This window comes from Chelonoidis abingdonii, chromosome 1 (genome assembly GCF_003597395.2).
Source record: "Chelonoidis abingdonii isolate Lonesome George chromosome 1, CheloAbing_2.0, whole genome shotgun sequence".
Classification (NCBI taxonomy): domain Eukaryota; kingdom Metazoa; phylum Chordata; order Testudines; family Testudinidae; genus Chelonoidis; species Chelonoidis abingdonii.
The window spans coordinates 151,978,873-152,000,066 of record NC_133769.1 but is presented as its reverse complement, the minus strand read 5'-3'; the positions used below and the strand labels follow the sequence as shown (position 1 = coordinate 152,000,066).

General features: G+C 50.1%; 1 protein-coding gene across 6 annotated transcripts; it reads left to right on the top strand.

The window, feature by feature from the left end:
* Positions 1–225: 225 nt before the first annotated feature.
* PEX5 (peroxisomal biogenesis factor 5) lies at positions 226–19,359 on the top strand. 6 transcript variants are annotated; one of them, XM_032773898.2, is made up of 16 exons: positions 226–264; positions 918–1,100; positions 1,567–1,602; positions 1,782–1,914; positions 2,137–2,271; positions 3,700–3,805; positions 7,919–8,009; positions 8,302–8,424; positions 8,837–8,929; positions 10,051–10,170; positions 10,931–11,074; positions 16,102–16,172; positions 16,571–16,786; positions 16,947–17,112; positions 17,372–17,529; positions 18,103–19,359. In XM_032773898.2, the coding sequence occupies exons 2-16, from the start codon at positions 951–953 to the stop codon at positions 18,302–18,304; spliced, it is 1,944 nt and encodes a 647-aa protein (XP_032629789.1). In that variant the 5' UTR covers positions 226–264; positions 918–950; the 3' UTR covers positions 18,305–19,359. The 6 variants fall into 6 exon arrangements, with proteins under 6 accessions (XP_032629789.1, XP_032629790.1, XP_074927307.1 ...); XM_032773899.2 differs by having other exon boundaries at positions 226–321; XM_075071206.1 differs by having other exon boundaries at positions 226–321; positions 18,108–18,279.
* Positions 19,360–21,194: the final 1,835 nt, after the last annotated feature.

The following is a 21,194-nucleotide window of genomic DNA, read 5'->3' as shown; positions in this document are numbered from 1 at the left end:
ACCGGTTTAACTCAAATCAAGTTAAAACACTAGCTGAATGAAATCCTGATTATTTACTGCCACTCCTGAGTTCAGACGGGGTCGGGGCCCCCGTGTGAATGGCGCTGTAAGACAACGCTGCCTCGCAGAGGGTGCCCGCCGCTGGCTCTTTAATACCGCCCCTTCCCGCCGCTGCCCTCGCGGGGCGCTTGTCCCTTTAAGAGCTAGCCCAGCCCCCTGCTGCCTGGTGAGTGTTGCAAAAGCTGCGGCAGAGTCAGAGGCGAGGTAGCGTATGGGGAGCCCCTGGTCTTCTCCGTGCCCTCACCTTAGCTCCGGGCCGGGGTGAGACTGGGACGTGCCTGGCTGGCCGGGCCGGCCGAGGCCTTGCAGCCCTGGGGAGCGGGTTGCATCTGCCCGAGCGCAGGGGGCCGGACAATGATTGAGGCCCCCGGGGAAGGGAGGCCCAGCACGGGCAGCACCTGGAGTTCAGGATGTGTGTGTGTCAGGGGCGGGGAACGGGGCGAGGTGGAGTGACTGATGCGCAGCGGGGGGAAGAGCTGGGGGGCGGATCCCTCCCAAGGGCAGATGCAGGGAGGAAGGGCAGGGCGGGGGGTTTAAGCCCCTCTTTGTCATGGCGTCGCACGCTGTCCTTGCCCCCGTCAAACCATTCGGTAGTGGCACACGACCCGGGCGGTTCCTTCTGGGGGAAGGCGCATTCGGCCCCTGATCATTCGGTCTTTGGCCTGCTCAGGCGGGTGGTGTGTGTGTGTGGGGGGGTCTGTAACGTTACACCGCTGCAGCTCGGATGAGACCCCACCAGCTTGTTTATGGAGCAGATGAGTGCTGAGCAAGGCTCTGCATCCCCCGTGGTGGGCTGTCTGCTAGGGGTCCTAGAGCCCTACCGTCACTCGTGCCTTCTGGGTTTTTTTCCCCTTTAGACAGGGTGAGGTGCAGTGCCCCCTGCCCTCACCATGGCCATGAGGGAGCTGGTGGAGCCCGAGTGCGGGGGCTCTAACCCCCTTATGAAGCTGGCTGGCCACTTTACCCAGGACAAGGCCCTGCGGCAGGAGGGGCTCCGAGGTCCCTCGGCCTGGCCCCCTGCAGGTCTTGGAGCAGAGGCAGTGAGTACTGGGGAATGGGTTGGGGAGTCCATCTGACTGCTGCTGTCCGGAGAGTTGGTATGTCTGTTCTGTTGTGAGTGAGGGGCAGGGATGCACTGGGGCTGGGGAGTGGGGGGGGGTCTGTCTGAGCACACGGGAGGGGGCTGTCTTGTTAGTGGGAGAAGGGCTGTGAGGGATCATGGGCCTACCCCACTGTTGGGGCTAGTTGTAGTATCACTAGGGTAGTGGTGCTGGTGTGGGGGTGTCTGTCCAGTCACAGCAGGGGTCTATCCAGAAAGGAGAGATGTGGTACCTGTCTCCCCCATTCCAGCAGATCTGACTGAGTGAGATGTTGGTCCTGCTGTGTGTGTGGTGTGGATCTGTCATAGGTGGGGATATGGTACAAGTTAGTCCCATGGTAGTGGGGAGGTGATGCTGGAGGCCAGGTCCCATCACTGAGGTGATGGTTTGGCATCTTTTCCCACAGGTGTCCAAACCTTTAGGAGTGGCCTCTGAAGATGAGGTAAGAACAATTGTATCACCCCCCCTTATCATCTTTCTTACTGCCACATTCTCTCTGATCCATCTTCACTCTTCCTGTCTCTCATTCCCTTTTTGTCCTACCTTCTTTCTCTCATGTTTCTAGTTCCAGAGCGTCTGCTGGGTATTCCTCATCAAAAACTCTCTTTCTCTCCCTGGCAGCTGGCTGCAGAATTCCTACAAGAGCAGAATGCCCCCCTTCTTTCCCGTGCCCCGCAGACCTTTAAAATGGATGATCTACTGGCTGAGATGCAGGAGATTGAGCAGTCAAGCTTCCGCCAAGCCCCACAGCGAGGTGAAGGAGCGGGGAAGAAAGGGCTAGGGGCATTGGGGTTTCTGCCAGCCCTCTCCCCGCCTCCCCCCGGTGGTATGTCTTAAGGGGAACTGAAAGAGAAGGCCTGTTTAGCTAGGGCAGGGGGAGTCTGAAGATTAAGAGGATAGGCTTTCTCTAATCCTCTTCGGAGTGGGGCACTTGGGGCTTGTCACTGAACCATCCCCATCTCTTGCCCTCTCCCAGCTCCAGGTGTGGCAGCTCTGGCTCTATCTGAGAACTGGGCCCAGGAATTTCTGGGGGCTGCAGATACTACAACTGACATCTCCCCAGATTACAACGAGGCTGACTGGTCGCAGGAGTTCATTGCGGAGGTGACAGGTGAAGGTTCCCGTTGTGAAGTTTGGGTGGGGTGTTGCCTGGCAGCATGCCCCCCTCTGTTGTGCATGAGATTAGAGTGCATCTGGTAGACACAGCAGATAGTATTCAGAATAGGGCAGTTCGCCCTAGCAGCTTGCCTCCATGGGAATGTCACACTGGTACAACATGAGGAGTAAACTTAACCTGATTTAGAATCATAGAGTTTAGGGCCAGAAGGGACCACCAGATCATCTAGTCTGACCTCCTGCACCCACAGTCTGGTCTCAGTTCAGTTGTTGGGTCTAAAGTTTAAAGTAGCCCCCAGGAGACTAGAGTATTGTGTGTATTAGTTAAACCATGCAAGCAACCCATGTAGGCCTTCCTATTGTGGTGCAGGAATGTCTTATTTTGGTCTAGCGAAAATCTTTTGAGAACAGGTTTAAGCTCAGCTAAGATGCTCTTACACTGAAATAAGTGCCCAAAGAGAGGTTTGCATCAGTTTAACTAATTTGGTTTAAAAAACTTTAATTTAAACTAATGCAGCTTTTCCACATAGACAAGGCTAAAGCTGGTCTCTCCCTGGCCATATGTAGATCTCTGATGCTCCCTGTTGGGATGAAACTTGGGTCCTGGCCCAGAGGGGAATATTTTGTTGAATGTTTCAGCCAAATCTGTTGTTCAGTGTCTGTGATTGTGAGAGGGGGGAGAGGGGATCTATGTTTCCCACTTCAAAATAAATGTTGGGGTCCTTTCTGTGCCTGAAAACACATGTAATTAATGTTTCCTGCTGGGAGGGGAATACTCTGCTTCTTGCACTAGCTGGGGAAGTGACTCGCCCAAGGTCACACAGCATGTAGAAGATTTGGGATGGACTCTAGTCTCCTCCGCTCTAACCAACTGAATCTCTACCTTGAACTATTGGGCAGCAGTTAAACAGCTGCTATGCCCCACCCCAGAGGTGGCTTCTTTTCACCGATTAGTGAAATGATCCATATTTATTCCTTTCATACACCTGTTGGAGACAAGTGTCATAATTAACATTTATAAAGATCTTTGAGAGGCTCTGATAAAAGAAGCTGGAAATTTGCAATGTGTTATTCATTTTCCTGATGCATACAGCAGCCCACTTTGCTGCTGTCCATGTGGGATGCAAAAAAAGTTTTGTTTTTTTTTTGTTTTTTTTTAATAAAAAAAAAAAGTAAGAATATTGGCACTTTGCCTAAAATGAAATCTCCCTGCATAAACTAGTTGAATCTGAGGCTTGTTTTATTTTCAAGTAAACAAACAAAACTAAGGAAATGAATGGGAAGAACCTTCTGTTAATGTAACAATCCAGACTATAAATCTAAATGTAAATTGGTGAGATCCAAATTTGAAGTTTCTCTGAGTAGTGTTCTGTTTTATCTTCTTGTTCCTCACTCTTCTTCCACCACCCAATCACCTCTACAGACCCTCTGTCTGTATCTCCTGCCAAGTGGGCAGAAGAATACCTGGAGCAGTCAGAGGAGAAGCTGTGGCTGGGGGAAACAGAAGACCAGTCACTGGCAGATAAGTGGTGAGTTTCTCTGTTCTTCCCTCCTGCACCCACTAATGTCCAGGGTGGGTGAGGTGTGGGAGATGACAGAAATCCACTCTCATCTCAGAGCTTTTGGGTCTCAACCAAGTTCTCAGATCCTTGGTTCAAGAAAGAGGAAGAGGGAGAGCCTCATCCACCCAACACTGCAGTTTCAACAACAACATAACTAAACATGGGGATTCTGGTTTCATAGGGCTTGTCTACGCTGCAGCAATCGATGCGTTAGCGGTCGATTTAGTGGGTCTAGTGAAAACCCGCTAAATTGACCACCGATTGCTCTCCCGTGGACTCCTGTACTCCACCTGATCGAGAAGAGTAAGGGGAGTTGACAGGAGAGTGTCTCCCATCAACGTCCTGTAGTGTGGACCCTGTGGTAAGTAGATCTAAGCTATGTCGATTTGAGTTACCCTATTCAAGTAATTCAAATTTCGTAGCTTAGATCAACTTTTCCCTTTAATGTAAACAAGGCCATAGAGTTTAAGGCCCTAAGGGACATTATGATTATTTAGTCTGACCTCCTGCAGAACACAAGATCAGAAGATAGATTCATAAAGGTACTTGGGCACCTAAATCTGGAGTTTAGGCACTTAAGTTCTAGTTTTAGGCTCCATTGCAACTTACACTCCTGCCAAATCTCTGTAGGTGCCTAAACTTACGCAGTGTCTACATTTGCAGGGTAAAAGTTCCCCAGGTTCCTAAGTTTCTGGGCATGTGCATAGTTGCCTCACGGTAGGTGTCTGGGTACCTAAGCCCCAGAACGATTCACAGACTCAGGGAAGATAGATGTTCACCTGCCTAAGTCCTGTGGGTGCTCAATCCAGTAGATGTGCTCAGAGGCTGCCTACTGCATCAGGTCCCATTCAAAATCCATCTGGAGATGGTGATGGTGGCAGCAGCCACCTTATAACTTTTAGCCCAGTGCTTAGAGCACTTGTCTGGGATGTGGGAGAGGCAAGTTTAATTCCCTCCTCTGCCATAGCAGGAGAACAGATTTGCACAGGGGTCTCCCACCTCTCAGGTGCATACTCTAACCACTGGGCTATGGGATATTCTGATGTGGGACCCCCTCAGTCTCTCCTGCTGAAGCTGTTTTATTATGGATACATAATTTTAAAAACTCATGGGAGCCAGGGAACTGGATTCAGGGTCTCCCATCTCCCAGGTGAGTGCTCTAACCACCAGGCTACAGAGTTGTTCTCTCTCTCTCTCTCTGGCCAATGACTCTTTTTAAAGTATTTATCTACAGTGGAACAGCTTCAACAGGAGAGTCTGCTGGAGGCCTACATCAGAATATCCCTGAGAAGATTTGAACAGGGGTCTCCTACCTTTCTCCCACTCAGGCAGAGAGGGGAAATTGAATCTGGTCTTCCACATCCCAGGTGAGTGCTCAAACTGTTGGGCTATATATATAAAGTTGGGTACCACCACCACGTCGTCGTCGTTCTCCTCCTCTGGCTGTTTTATGTGGACTTAGACACCTGCCTAACTTGTTTTCACAAGAAACGCTTTTTGTGCCTAAGCTGAAGAGTCTGATTCCAGGAGAGGGGCTCCTGGCTGTGGATCACTAGCAGACGCAGGTGCCTATCTCTGTGCCCTGCTTAGGTGGATGCTCACCTAGTATACTGGCTTTTGTGAATCGCATTCTAAGGTGCCCATCTCTCTTCAGTCACTGTACAGGGAGCTTGGGCACCTAACTCAGGCTTTATGGGTCACCGTGTTGTTCCTGTGATTTTTCTGGGTGCCCAAAAGTTAGGCATTGCAGTGCTCTGCATCACACCGCCTAAATTCCTTTGTGAATCTAGCCCAGGGATGTCATCACAAAGACCAGTAACTTCTGTTTGAGCTAGAGCATATTCATTAGAAAGATGTTGAGCCTTGCTTTAAAGATTTCAAGTGATGGAGAATCCACAGCATTCCTAGGAAGTTATTCTAATGGCTAATTATCCTTGCTGTTTAAAAAAAATTGCACTTCATCTTCAATCTAAATGTATCTAGCTTCATTTTCCAGCCATTGGATCTTCTTTTGTCTTCGTTGGCTAGATTAGAGCTCTCTCTCATCAGATATCTTCTTCCTTGGTAGCTGTTTATAGACTGTGACTTGACCTTCTCTTTAATAAGCTAAATAGTCTTAAGTCACTGGAAGGCTGGTTTTCCAGACCTTAAATCTATCTTGTTGCTCTTTTCTGAACCCTTTTCCAGTTTTCAATATCCTCTTTCAAATATAGACACCAGAACTAGACACTTCCAGGAATGGCTTCATCAATGTGTAGACAGAAGTAAAGCAACGCCTCCTACACCTGTTTGCTCTTCCCATGTTTGTATGTCCAAGGATTGCATTTGCCCTCTTAGCCAAGCTTAGCACTAGGAGAGCCTGTTCAGTTGATTATCCACCCTGACCCTAATCCAGGGCTTCTCAGACTTCTGTACTGGTGACCCCCCTCCCACCTCCTTATAAATTAAAAATACTTTTTTGTATATTTAACAAATATAAATGCTGGAGGCAAAGCAGGGTTTGGGGTGGAGACTGACAGCTCATGACCTGCCATGTAATAACCTCATGACCCTCTGAGGGGTCCTGACCCCCAATTAGAGAACTCTTGCCTTACACCCTTTCCAGAGTCACTGTTCTTCAGGATACAGCCCCCATCCTGTATGTGTGACATGTGTTCTTTACTGCTAGATACCTGACCTTGGTTTTGGCAGTATTAAATGCTTAGCAAGTGATCCAGATTGCTTTATATAATTGATTTATCCTTATTATTTCACTCCACCAATCTGTGTGTCATCTGGCACAGTTATCCCAGCAGTAATATATGGAGATATACCTCTCTCATAGAACTGGAAGGGACCTTGGTCATTGAGTCAAGTCCCCTGCCTTCACTAGCAAGGCCAAGTACGGATTTTGCCCCAGATCCCTAAATGGCCCCCTCAAGGATTGAGCTCACAACCCTAGGTTTAGCAGGCCAATGCTCAAACCACTGAGCTATCCTGGCTCCCAGGTTGTTAATAAAGATACTGAATAGTGTTGAGCGAAGAACAGATCATGTGGGCTCTCCAGCCTCAGGGACTGTTGTGTGGCCTGATGCAGAGAGAGGGGTAGACTGTGAACAAATGTGGAGCCCCCTACTGCTAAGGTCTTGGCTACACTTGCACGTTATACTGCAATAAAGCCTCTCAGAGTGCTCTACCTTACTCCCCGTCCACACTGGAAAGACACGTAGAGCGCTCTGACTCCCTGGCTAGAGCGCTCCTGGTACTCAGGGCCAGGGCCAGCTCCAGCACAACAAGTAGGTGCTTGGGGCGGCCAAAGGGAAGGGGCGGTACGTCCGGCTCTACAACGGTGGGTCCCTCTCAGATGGAAGGGCGTGCCGCCGAAGTGCCGCCAAAGAAGAAAGCGGCACAGTGGAGCTGCCGCCGATTGCAGTCGTGGCTTTTTGTTCTCTTCCCCCCCCCCGATGCTTGGGGGTGGCAAAAATCCTGGAGCTGGCTTTTCTGGTACTCCACTTCCCCGAGAGGATTAACAGCTGTTGCATATTGGGTGACAGGCTTCAGTGCCAGTGTAAACAAGAAGTAACATTACAAATGTCCCATAATCCCCTTAACTGAAGTGGCCTCTCTTGTCTTTGTGAACTCGGGACAGGGAAGTGCCCTTTCAAAGCTCAGTTTTGGAGTACAGACTGCTTATCCGGTCTGAGAAAAACACAAACAGCTAATGTTTGCTTTGAGAGAGAGACAGGGGAAGGAGAGGGGTCTGAACTTACAAGACAATGTGCTGATACACTCTCAGCACCCCAAAAACCCACTCTCTCTCCCCCACACTCCCTGTCACGCTTCATCCCCCCTCCCCATTTGAAAGCACATTGCAGCCGCTTTAACGCCGGGATAGCTGCTCATAATGCACCTCTCCCAATGCAGCTGCAAGTGCTGCAAATGTGGCCACGCCAGTGCACTTTCAGCTCTGTCTGGACAGACTGGAGCGCTTTTCCTACTGTGCTCTCCGAAGGGTGGTTTAACTTAAAGTACTCTACAGCTGCAAGTGTAGCCAAGCCCTTAGTGTCAGATCAGACTCTTTCTGTCTCTCTCTGATTATAGGTATGAGGAATATCAACCTGAGGATGAGCTTAAGAAAACTGCCAATGATTTCGTTTCTAAAGTGGATGACCCCAAACTCAACAATTCTGAGGTGAGAAATGCAGTGGAGCCCCACGAAGGTATGTGTGTGTGTGGCGGGGGAGTGAGAGACCTCCTGCCATTCTGTGTCTCCCCTCCTTTCTGCCTCTAGTTCTGGGAGTTGAGCTCTACAACCCCCAGCATCATGCTTTCCACCATACAACTCTGTTGAAACTGGCATGTTTTATCCCCTTTTCCTTCTGGTTCTATTGATTCTGGGGGCCCAGATCTGCCTAGCAAATATGGAGAGTTTGGTGGGGGTTGTTGGTGAAGGTTTCTTCCCACATTTCATTTCTTTGCCACAGTTCCTAAAGTTTGTCCGCCAGATTGGAGACGGGAGAGTGTCGATTGAGGCTAATCAGGTGACCTTGACCCCCAGAGACCAGGATCAGGCAGAGCAGTGGACAGCTGAGTTTATACAGCAGCAGGTAGGACCCCAGCCCCAGCTGCTCACAGGTGTGCAAACTTCCTTGCAGCACTGCTCAGCCTGGGGGAGGGGAGGGACAATGGCAGGGTGAACTTTCTCTCAGCAGGGTTCCGTTAACGTTCAGCCAGCGGTGGCGTGGGGCTTCCGGAGCATGAGCTTCTCCAAAGCAGTGCCTACCTAGGAGCAGGGATGGGCTCTGGCAGTGTGAACTTCTTCACAGCGATGCCTTGGCAGGTCGGAGAATCCAGAATGTGTCTGCTCCATTGCAGTATCCCTGTGCAATTAGTATTCACTTGTGTGGGTGGAGGCGGGGGTCCTTTCAGCACGCCCTGCTGGAGGGGGAGATGCATTGCATTGCATTGCTTTTTAATCTTGCAGTCTCAAGGAGCTCCATCTTATTTCTTTCCCTCTAGGGGGTATCAGATGCTTGGGTGGATCAGTTCACCCGAACTGGGAATGTGTCAACTCTGGATAGAGAATTTGAGCAAGCCAAGACTGCAGTGGAGGTAAAACTGGAGGGGAGAGTGTGACGTTCTCCTCTGGTGTTATCTGGACCAGTGATGTGCTAGGTCACTCCAATCCCTGACACTGGGAGCCAACCTTACCCTGCTCTGCTGTGAGAAGCCCCACTCCTGGGCTGTTCACACACAGCCTCTGGCATGTGAGCTGCTCGGATTGTTCAGTCGAATGACACTAGCCAATATCTCTCGTCCTAGACTTGACCTTAGGAACCTCCATCTTGCAGCATCCAGTTATACACTTGCAGCATCCAGTGGGCATATGAGTTTGTCAGTTTAACAAAGAAATTGATATGTACCAGGCTTGTTATCCCAAGGGGAGTCTCTGACACACTTCAAACCAAACGCACTGCTTCAGGTTGAATAAACAAACAGATTTATTAACTACAAAGATATAAATGATTATAAGTCAAAGCACAAGAAGTCAGATTTGGTCAAATGAAATAAAAGCACAACATATTCTAAGCTGGTCTTAACACTTTCAATGCCCATACAAACTTCAGAGTCAGGTGAGCATTACCTCATCGTAGTCCCAAACTGACCAAAGGAAGGAGGGTGACTCACTCAAGAGTCCAACAGATCCTTTGTTGTTGCCTAGGCTAGTGTCCCTTATTCCTGTGAGGCTGGGCTGGGTTTGTCCCATATATGCCCTGAGGGGGTGTGAACTGCCCCTCTGCTCTTGGAGTTTTTGCCTGGGCTTGCTGTAAGCCATGAGGACACATTTTCATCCTCATAACCTCATGAAATTATAATCTATAATATTACTGTAAAAACAGTTACCATAAAATCACTGTAACAGCAATGTTCAGGGCATTGTGAGCCTTCTGAAGACACCCAGCATGACAAACTTTGCATTGGATACCGCACAATCATTTTATAAGGATGAACATGGGGAGTGTAGGGTTTTCCCATGAGGTACAGAATTTCACAGAGAGGTTGGGGTATGAAGGGTGCTTTAGGGCCCCAGAACTGTCTGAGTCCCTTTTCTTGCCAGGGGAGACATGAGGAGGGGGGCTCAGAAGCCTAGAAAGAGGAATCTCCAGGGAACATGTAGGGGGAGCTCAGCAGGGTGCTATCCTTTAACCTTCTCCTCCTCCTCCTCTCTTCAGTCAGATGTGGATTTCTGGGACAAGCTTCAGGCAGAGTGGGAGGAGATGGCCAAGCGAGATGCAGAGGCTCACCCCTGGCTCTCAGATTATGAGGACCTCAGTACCTCCTCCTATGACAAGGTAATGGGGGGCAGCGAATGCAGGTCCTGGTGCTGTGCTGGGCAGTTCTGTGAGCTCCCAAGATCCCTTCTCCCAGGCTGAGAGTACTGGGTACTGAGAGTGCTGCTGCAAAGCAGCTCAGGGTGCTGGGATCCCCTCTTAGTGTCAAAGGCCAGGCGCTGTTCCTGACAGCCAATCTCTTGTCTGGGCAGGGGTTGGCACTGCTGTTAGGAAATTTGCTGCTGCCAGAGTCTCTGTCAATACCTTTGACCAGGGTCAGACTGGAAAAAATACATGGTGGTTCTTGCCAAAGCGCTGCCCACTGCTGAAGACGCAAATCAGTTGTAACACACCAGCAGTTAATTCTGGTGCTCCCCACAACACAAGCCATTTCTTTCTGTGTCCCCTGTATTGATGGAGACTCCCTAAATTTGGTAAACTTTACACACACAACCCTGCACAACCGATACATCTCTTCCCAGGCTGGGGCGTGGGACCTTTCACCTCAGACTGAGTGGGAAGCAGAGGGGGCAGGAGCTGCTTTGCCCACATCTGCTGTGAGCTGGCGCACTTCAGCCCTCTCAAGAGGGAAATACCAGCCGCTCATCACCCATTGCAGTGTCTCTGGCTGTTGGAACTGAAATGGGTGGGAGAAGATAGTGCTGGGCTTGCGGAAGTGTTGATATGGCATGTGGGCGCACATCTGCTGTTTCTGAGTCGTGCACTTGACGCACCTGTCTCCTACCCATAGTGTTGACCCCTTGCTTGCTGTCTCTGGTAGGGTTATCTCTTTGAAAAGGACAATCCCATGAGGGATCATCCACAGGCATTTGACGAGGGTCTGAAGTGCCTGGAGAAGGGTGACCTCCCCAATGCTGTACTGTTCTTTGAGGCTGCGGTGCAGCAGAAACCTGACCATGTGGAGGTGAGTGGAGCGAGGAGAGCAGGTCTGCTCCAGATATCTTGCCATTTGTAGCCTGGCTCAGCTCCCTAAGCAAGATCAGACTGGGTTAGTCTAGGGGTGGGAGATCCACTTGTCAGAGTTTCAAAGCAATTGTACTTGCATCCTCACCTTCATGGCCCACTCCAGGGGTGCTCAGCCTTGTCTCAGGTTTCTAGCCCTCATATGTCTGGGCAGGGGGCCCATGTCCCACTCCTTTCTGGCTGGGAGTTTTACAGCTGCACAGCTCTCTACCATACACTATCACCAGCAAGCAAGTCTGCCTAATGGCCAGAGCCTCTGTGTTGCTTTCTCTCCACAGACAACAGTGTTTTACCTGTTACCATACAGCTCTTCCAAAGCAAAGTACATTTATTCTAGGGTAAAAACATCACAGGAAAACTGTATTAAAAACAATAAAAGTTCTTACCCTCTTGCTAAGTACGCCAGCAATTCACATGCAGAATCTGGTAAGCCACCTTCCACATGCAGAATCTGGTAAGCCAGTGCCCTTCCAATCCTTCCACAAGACTTGGGCCTCCGCTTGGACAGAAGGTCCTGCCCATTTGCTGAATCAAAATAAAGATCCTGAATATCTTTAAACTCAGCCTTTTATACCAGAGCCCTTTCTTTGTCACTTGGTCTCTGGAAGACCCAGCTTGTACCAGTATATGCAAACCTCCCTCGGGTGTGCTTCTCTGAGTATCTTTACAATCCCGAGGGTAATCACCCCCCTGTTTTTAGCTCCTGGAGGAGCTGGGGTAACCTGTCCCCATGGAGGAGAACATGTTCATACAGAGAACTTTCATGAATGTAATACAAGGATCCCTAGAGATACAGTCGGGGGTTGCAATATAGCCCACCACTCCAGGCCTGGGGGAGCTGTGCTGCAGGGTGTGGTGTGGGTGACTCCAGTTCTCAGGTGTGTAACTCTGGCCGTGTACTTGTATGTGAACCCCAGGGGGCTCACTGAGAAGATGGTCAAGCTGTGTGCACCTGACCTATGGTGCAGAAGGTCTCCCAGACTAAAGCTGGTTACAATCTTGGGGTTATAACTGAGATGGGTCAGGTTCTAGGGTATCTGTCTTCCTGAAGCACCAGACTCCCTGCATGAGATGCTGAAGTCCATACCATGGTGGCATTGGAGTCACAAGGTGGGTGATGCTCAGTGGCTTCAACAGCCATGCAAATGCTGAGTCTTTTGAGTCAGCTGAGGACTTGACAGCTAGGGTGAGTCAGTCCTAGGTGTCTGGCTCAACTCAGACAGCTGGTCTCACTTCTGATTTGGTGTCTTGATTAGGATTGGAGGTTGGACAACTGGAGAGCTTACCCTTGTCCTGGCCAGATCACTATCTCCTGTTGTTTGAGGTCAGGGCACACTGCTCCATTTGAGTAAAGGGCCAGTTCTGACAATCTGCTGTCAGTGATGGGACTGAAACACTTGAGGGAGATTAACAGTTTCATAGACTTAAGGTCAGAAGGGACCATTACGGTCATCTTGTCTGATCTCCTGCACAATGCAGGCCACAGAATCTCACCCACCCACTCCTGTAACAAACCCCTAACCTATGTCTGAGTTATTGAAGTCCCCAAATCGAGGTTTAAAGATCTCAAGGTGCAGGGAATCCTCCAGCAAGTTACCTGTGCCCCATGCTGCAGAGGAAAGCGAAAAAGCTCCAGGGTCTCTGCCAATCTGCCCTGCAGGAAAATTCCTTCCTGACCCCAAAGATGGCGATCAGTTAAACCCTGAGCATGTGGGCAAGATTCACCAGCCAGCACCCAGGAAAGAATTCTCTGTAGTAACTCAGATCTCAACCCGTCTAACATCCTATCACAGACCATTGGGCCTATTTACCGGCTAATAATCAGATATCAATTGATAGACTAATTTTGGCAATCCCATCATACCATCCCCTCCATACACTTATCAAGCTTAGTCTTGAAGCCAGATATTTCTTTTGCCCCCACTACTCCCCTTGGAAGGCTGTTCCAGAACGTCCTCCTCTTAATGGTTAGTAACCCTTCGTCTGAATTTCAAGTCTAAACTATCCTAGTGCTCCAGTTTATACCCATTTGTTCGTTGTCCACATTGGTACTGCTGAGCTTAAAAATTCCTCTCCCTCCTGATATTTATCCTCTCATATATTTATAAAGAGCAATCTATCTCCCTCAGCCTTCTATTGTTAGGCTAAACAAGCCCAGCTCTTTGAGTCTCCGTTCATAAGAAGGTTCCATTCTTATTCGATCATCCTAGTAGCCCTTCTCTGTACCTGTTCAGTTTGAATTCATCCCTCTTAACATGGAGTCAGAATTGCACACATATTCCAGATGAGGTCTCACCTATGCCTTGTATAATGGTACTAACACCCTCCGTATCTTTACTGGAAATACCTCGCCTGATGCATCCTAAAACCGCATTAGCTTTTTAACAGCCATATCACATTTGCGGCTCATAGTCGTCCTGTGATCACCCAATACTCAAGGTCTTTCTCCCTCTTCTGTTACTTAAACTGATGTGTCCCCACTTGTATAACCAAAATTCTTGTTATTTAATCCCTAAATGCATGACCTTGCACTTTTCAATTAAATTTTCCATCGATTACTATTACTCCGTTTACAAGGTCATCCAGATCTTCCTGTATGATACCCAGTCCTTCTCTGTTTAGCAATACCTCCCAGCTTGTGTGTCATCCGCAAACTTTATTAACACATCCCACTTTTGTGCTAAAGTCAGTAATAAAAAGATTTAAATAAGATTGGTCCCAAAACCGATCCTGAGGAATGCACTAGTAACCTCCTTCCAGCGGATAGTTCGCCTTTCATTGACCCGTTGTAGTCTCCCCTTCAACCAGGTCCTTATCCACCTTTCATTTTCCTATTGGTCCCCATCTTTTCCAATTTAACTAATAATTCCCCATGTGACTGTATCAGATACCTTACTGAAATTGAGGTAAATTAGATCCACTGTTTTTCTTTGTCTAAAAAATGCTTTTACTTCTCAAGAAGGAGATCAGGTTGGTTTGGCACGATCTACTTTTGTAAACCATGTTGTATTTTGTCCCAATTACCATTGACCTCAATGTCCTTAACTACTTTCTCCTTCAAATTTTTTCAAGGGACCCTGCCATCTACACATGTCAAACTAACAGGCCTATAGTTACTCGGATCACATTTTTTCCCCTTTCTTAAAAATAAGGACTATGTTAGCAATTCTCCAGTCATATGGTACTACCTCTGAGTTTACTGATTTCATTAAAAATTCTTGCGCATGGGCTTGCAATTTCATGTGCCAGTTCCTTTAATATTCTTGGATGAAGATTATCTGGGCCCCCCGATTTTGTCCCGTTAAACTGTTCGAGTTTGGCTTCTACCTCGGATGTGGTGATATCTACCTCCATATCCTCATTTCCATTTGTCATCCTACCATTATTCCAGTGGTTTGATAGGACTATGGGCTCTTGTCCTTGCCATTGATCATATGGCCTCTTAGGCACCCACTTCCTTGGCTTTGTCCTTACAAGTCGCCATGGTTTAGACTCTAGAGGGCAGGGCCGGCACCTTCATTTAGGTGACCTAGGCGGTCGCCTAAGGCACCAGGATTTGGAAGGGCGGCAGACTGCTCTGGTGGACCTTCCGCAGGCGTCCCTGCGGACGGTCCGCTGGTCCCGCGGCTCCGGTGAAGCATCCGCAGGCACGGCTGCAGCAGGTCCACCGGAGCTGCAGGACTGGTAAGCCGGCCCTGCGCCTAGGGCTCCAAAAACCCTGGCGCCGCTCCTGCTAGAGGGCCAGTGACAAAATGAGAGAGAATATTGCTGGAATGGCCATGGTGGAAGTCTTGGGCCCATTCTGTATGGTGTGCTATGGCTGTGCAGGAGACAAAGAAGGGATGCTTTGCCTTCATCCTAGTATTCACAGAGCCCTGATCAGAAGGCTAGTCTGAGTCCTTGCTGTGAGGATAAAATTGAGATTCGGACTAAACTCTGTTTTCCAGGGGACAGGGCAGTGTTCCGAGGGCACGCATGTTCAATCAGCTCTGCTGGAGTCTCAGGTAGTTTCACACTGAGGCTCTGGAAGGGTAGGGGCACGTAGTCATCACCTGTGTTGGCTCATGAAGGCCATTGACAAGTGACTGGGTCCTTTGCTGGTGGCTCGTAACACTTCTCTTAAAGAGAGCAGGGTACTGGCTTCCCTGCTTAAGGGGACTTTTGTATGGCTTATGCTTGTTACTTCATGATGTCAGCCCAGCCAACTGTCAGCCTGGATCAAACCTTCCGTTTCTGGGTGAGACGATGGAGCACGCTTGGGGCGTGGGGGTGAGACAACTCGTAATATCTAGCTGATTTAAACCTCTTTAACCTTAGTCAATCGGGATGGTTGTGGGTGCGGCAAGGAGGCTGTGCTGGCTACGTGCGTAGATGATCTGGTGATGCTTGAAGATCAAGTCAGGTGTCAATGCTATATTTAGATCTCTCAGCTGCCTCAGTACTGTCGATCATGACATGATGATTAGCCTGTGGACCACAACAAGCTGCTCCTGACTGAGTCTCTTACTTCTTAGCATTCCCACTCCAATATCCTGTCTGCTGGGCTATGCCACCTCTCTGAGGCCCTTGGTGGCCTAAGACCTGCCTTTTTCTTCCTCACCCTGCAGTCTAGTCCCAGCTGTGATGGGTGGAGGTGCTAAAGCTGGAGCCCCCAGGGTTTAGCAGAGGGGGGACTGCTGGCAGCATGTTGTGTGTGTGTGTGTGTGTGTGTGTGGGAAACTCACTCCCCCTCCACCTTTCCAAATAGCCCAAACCTGCTGACTTCCAGGATGCATTGCAGAGCCCACCTGTTTTCCTGGGGAGTGTGGGAGAGGTGAGGGGTTGGTTAACAGAAGTGGGCTGAGGCTGCTGACTTGGGTGCAGTTATTTTTAATCTCCAAAAAAGGTGTCCAGGCACATGATGGTGCCTTTAATTGTACTTGCAATCTGAAGAAGTATAAAATAAGCTTGTCTCTGTTTCTGCATCAGGCCTGGCAGTACCTGGGAACCACCCAAGCAGAGAATGAACAAGAGCTGTCTGCAATCAGTGCCCTCAGGCAGTGAGTAGCTGGTGAAGGGGGGATCTAAAGCAGGACTCCTGGGTTCTGCTTGTGGCTCGCAGAGGGACTGGCTTGCTGGCCACTAATGACACACCTTTCTTTGTTGCCCTGCTTAAAGGCTGAACAAAGTTCCAGTGCTTTTTTTCCCTGCACCAAATGCAAACTTGGAAAAGATAAGTTCCCTGTGGATTTCTGTAGAGAGTTGGGTTCTGACCCAATCAAGGTCTCCTGCCCTGTAATGGATTCCTCCTTAATTTGCCTGGACACTGGCGCTTGCTGTTCAATGTGTTCATAGCCCACCAAGGTGGCTGGAGATGTGTTCTTAAAAGAACTGAAGCTTCCTATCCACGTTTCCAAAAATGTGAATGCTATGCACTCTCTCCCGCTCTGCCCTGCAGGTGCCTGGAGCTGCAGCCAGAGAATGCAACTGCGCTCATGGCTTTGGCCGTCAGCTTCACCAATGAGTCTCTGCAGAAGCAGGCGTGCGAAACCCTGCGTGACTGGTTGCGCCACAAGCCAGCCTATGCCCACCTGGTGGGGAAGGAGCCAGAAGAAAGAAGCTTGGCATCCAGCTTGGGGTCCTCCAAGCGCATCTTGGGCTCCCTACTGTCTGAGTGAGTCTGGAGGATGGGGAAACTGAGGGAGGTGCAGAATATCCTAGTCCTGGCTTGTGGTCTTGTAGCTGGGTCCATTGGGGTGAGGGTGACCCCAGAAAGGGTTGGGGGGAGCTTGCGCCCATCAATGGGTTGGTTCCCTCATTCTCTCCCTCCCCAGCTCCCTATTCATGGAGGTGAAGGACCTGTTCCTGGCAGCCGTGTGCAGTGACCCCTCGGCCGTGGACCCTGATGTGCAGTGCGGCCTGGGTGTCCTTTTCAACCTGAGCGGCGAGTACGAGAAGGCTGTGGACTGCTTCAGTGCCGCACTGAGCGTGCGCCCCAATGTAAGGGGGCAGAGTGGGGTTTAGGGGGGCAGGTCTGATTAAGGATTGTGTGTGTGTATGGGGAGGTGGGGCTGGGCTTTGCCCTGCGGGGAAAGGCCAGTGTGGTGAGCAGCAGGCTGACCTGAGGGGGTGAGTAGGTTTGAATACTGGATGGAGTGGGGAAGAGATGGGGAAGGGGTGTGTGTGTGTGAAGGACAGGCTCGGTGGGATGCCTGATGCCCCTGTCACTTGCTTCCCGCCCCCTCCCCCCCGACTCCAGGATCACCTCTTGTGGAACAAGCTGGGTGCCACTCTGGCCAATGGGAATCGCAGTGAGGAGGCTGTGGCCGCCTATCGCCGGGCACTGGAGCTGCAGCCAGGCTACATCCGGTCCCGCTACAACTTGGGCATCAGCTGCATCAACCTGGGGGCCCATCGGTGAGTGGGAATGAGGGACCAGATGGGGGTTAGGCACTGGGGGCAGCCAAGTCTGCTATGATCAGGTATCAGTGGGGGCCAATCAGTTAGTTGGGAGGGGGGTCAAGGGAAGGGAAGCTAGTGGCTACGCGTGAGGGGCTATTGGTGAGAAGTTCCACTTGGTCCCTCTGGGCATAGGACGCGCTCCTTAACCCTGGCAAGGAGGTAGCAGAGCATGTCTGTCTGCCCCAGGAGCAAAGTACCACCCTACATGTTTCCCACTCCCTTGGTTCCCAGTATCAAAGGGAGGGAGCATCTCAGAGCTACAGAAAGGATCTGTTGTTGCGGTTGCCTTCAAGCTTGTGCCTGGAGGTGGGGCTGTCAAGCCACGCCCATTACAGCTTGGGCATTGGCTTCGTTGGTCCTGTGGGCCAATGATGAGGTGTCTGAGGAGCCAGGGTAAGAAGAATGTCTGGAGGAAGTGTGGAAGGGTGATTATTGAGCCATCCAAAGAGGAGATCTAGTGGGTCCTTCTCACCCATAGGATGTGCAAACCTCCCCAGTTAACTCTGTCTCCCTCTCTCCCCTGGTCAGTGAAGCAGTGGAGCACTTCCTGGAGGCCCTGCACATGCAGCAGAAGAGCCGGGGCCCACGGGGCCAGCAAGGTGCCATGTCTGACAACATCTGGAGCACCCTCCGCATGGCCCTTTCCATGCTGGGCCAGAGTGATCTGTACGGGGCAGCCGATGCCCGTGACCTTCCCACCCTGCTCCAGGCCTTTGGCTTGCAGCAGTGACTTGAGGACGGGCTCCCCTGTGAATGCAGGGTGGGCCCAGGCCAGTAGTTACGTCCCACAAACCCCTTCTAGGGAGGGGAGAAAACAAAGGTTTTCTGGAGTTCTCACACACCATCTTTTCAAATCTGCCCTTCAGTTGCTGGGGGCAAGTCATTGGCTACCATTTCTGTAGGACCTCCCACGGTAGAGTGTAACTTCTCACCTGTGTCTTGTGGCCTGAGCGTCTGTGAGCGGCTCATGTGGCACCATCTCCCCAAGGGGCTCTGACTGTCCACAGGGAAGTGCTGCTGGCACTGGGAAGCAAATCAGTGGTGGGTGGAAGGGATGGGGACATAGGAACGTATCAAGATCACTTCTTAGAAGATAAAATAACAAGTATGCATTTGTGATACCCTCGTGTCACACCCTGCCATAACTATGCTGTGCAGCTGAGATTGCCCCCTCAAACGACTGGCTCTGGGTGTGCTGGCTGGGTGTAGGATTGCTTTCTAGTGCTGGGGCTGCCCGTCCTGGCTTGCTGTGGGGTCTGAGAGTGCTGGGGCTACTAACCCAGGGTCTTTTCCCAGCTGAGCATGCAGCCCCGCCCCCACCACGTGTGTGCAGTGGGTGGGTCCCTTTGTGAGGCTTGTAGGTTTGTTTATTTTTTTCTTTCCTCTCTTTTTCATGTGCTAGTAACAGTGTCCTGGTTCTGAGTGTGTCTCACTGGGCCCTCTCTCACTTGGGATTTGTGAGGCGGCTCTGAGACTGCAGTGAGAAGAGTCCCTGGCGCTGAGTTTGGGGGGTCACCCAGAAACTGGGGGGAAGCTGACTAACTATAAAAGCACCTTGGCCAAAAGCAGGGGTAGGGATAACGTCTTAATTTTCACTTGATTGTCCATCATTGTAGAATAAACTGGGAATTATTTTCTCTGTGCAGATGGTCTCTGCCCCCCGCCCCCCACCTGTAATTGAATCTTGTGAATTATAAATATCTGTATATGATTTTGGAGGGAAAGTTTTTTTAATTGTAAAATATTTTGTATAATAGAAGGGAAAAAATTAAACTTGTCAAAATATTGTAGTGTCTGGCTGTGTTTTGGAGGGGTGTACGAGACTTTGCGTGGGAAAGCGCCTGTGGAATTTGAGAGGAGGCTACCCTTGCTCTAGGATGCTTCGACACTCACAGGAAAGGATGTTGGGGTAGGGTGTAACTGTAGAGGTTTTGCTGCTGCTGTCTGTGCATCTCTCCCTACCCTGCACCTTTGTGGGACATTAAGGCAGTCTAGGCCCGCGCCACTTGGAGTTCTGGTGCCAGACAAAGGCCCCTAATCTGCACAATAATCAGTGGCAAAGGTGGCCTTAGCTGGGCTCCCCCAGAGAGTCAGGGGAGATAGCCCAGCACCCCCCTTGAGTACTTTATCGTGGGGCAGATGAGTGGATGGATGGGTTTTTTGGCTGAGTCTGCTGCACTCTTCTGCTACATGCAGAGCCACTGTTGGGGTGGGGTTGGTATTAACACCATGTTCACCTGAATGGGGCAGTTTCTACTTCTCAGAGCTGGTGATGGAGGTGCTCCACGGATGTCCCTGCATCAGTTATCCTCAGGCTGTGTTTTCTGGCTTTTCTTGCTAACCATGAAGGCTAGAAATTTTTTTTAATGGTGAAAGGTGAGTTTTTGTGGTGGTCACAACTGTGGAAATTGGGACCCTGGGCATCACAGACCTATCTATACCTATGACCTAATCTGTCCCTGTCTGGGACCTAAATGTCCTTTTCCTGCCCTGGGCCCCTTCCCCATTTTGGTGGGTGGTGGAGTGGTGGGGGAGAATTGGACTGGCAAGCTTTCTCAGACCTGGATCAGGAGAGCGACCATGTGCACAGACCTGTCTCACATAGGTCTCTTCCCTCCCCCTGCATCTTGGTGCCATGTCTTCATGCTCTTGCTGTTGTGGGAGGAAGGGAGGGGTGTGATGGGGAAAATCTTAAATATGCTACCAACCTGCATCCTGCACAGGACACAGCCCTCATAGCTGTGCCCCCTACAAGGTGGCTTTGCTCTGATATTTCGGGGTGTGAGGGGGACACACACTTCATTTTCTAAGAAGTCTGACAGCTGCTTCTGCAGCAAGAGTCTTCCCCTAATCCCAGATCAGATCATCTGAAGGCAGGGGTTAATCTCTTTAAAATGCCAGGTGCACTGAGCTGCAGCTCTTGTGGGCTCACTAGGTAACATATGGGTCTGGGGCCAGCAATATTCATCCAGCACAGCATAGCCTCTCGCCACTCTCATACGTGGCCCCTCTCGATGGGAAATGCAGCAATTGGCACTCTCTGCTGGGAGCAGCACTGGCCCATGGACTTCCCAAGCCCTTTCGGCACCAGACTTCAGCCTCCTTACCCTGCTGCACTAAAGGACTGCCTGTGTAACTTCTCCCTGTGGAAAAACCCTGGCTTAGCTCTAACGCCTAAATATTCAGAAGCTTTTTGAGTGCCTACCTGTGTAGGGTGACCTAGGGTGACCAAATGTCCCGATTTTATAAGGACAGTCCCAATTTTTGGGTCCCCTCACCCCCATCCTGATTTTTCACCTTAAGGGTGTCAAAGTTAGACTCAGGACTCACAGTTTGTCAGACCACTCTGTTTTATTAGCACAGCGCTCTGCTAATACACCCAGATAATGTGAGCACCATACAAGACACAAACTATCTTATTTATACAGATAAAAGGGGGGAGCATTTAGCAAGATAACAAAGGAAGCAGAATCTGATAAGTTTACCTGGGCTAGCCATGCATATCTTATTTCCTTACTAACTATTACCGATCTTCTGTTAATGTTTCGCCATTAGCACCCTTGTTTATGCCTAATGTTTCTTTTCCTGGCACCTGTATTTCAACATTTCTTATTTCTGCT

Bases quoted from the DNA above. Each gene is read 5' to 3' on its own strand.
- PEX5 (XM_032773898.2), top strand. From the start codon at position 951: ATGGCCATGAGGGAGCTGGTGGAGCCCGAGTGCGGGGGCTCTAACCCC. The intron at 1,101-1,566 runs GTGAGTACTGGG...CTTTTCCCACAG, and splicing joins CAGGTCTTGGAGCAGAGGCA to GTGTCCAAACCTTTAGGAGT. The intron at 11,075-16,101 runs GTGAGTGGAGCG...TTTCTGCATCAG, and splicing joins AGAAACCTGACCATGTGGAG to GCCTGGCAGTACCTGGGAAC.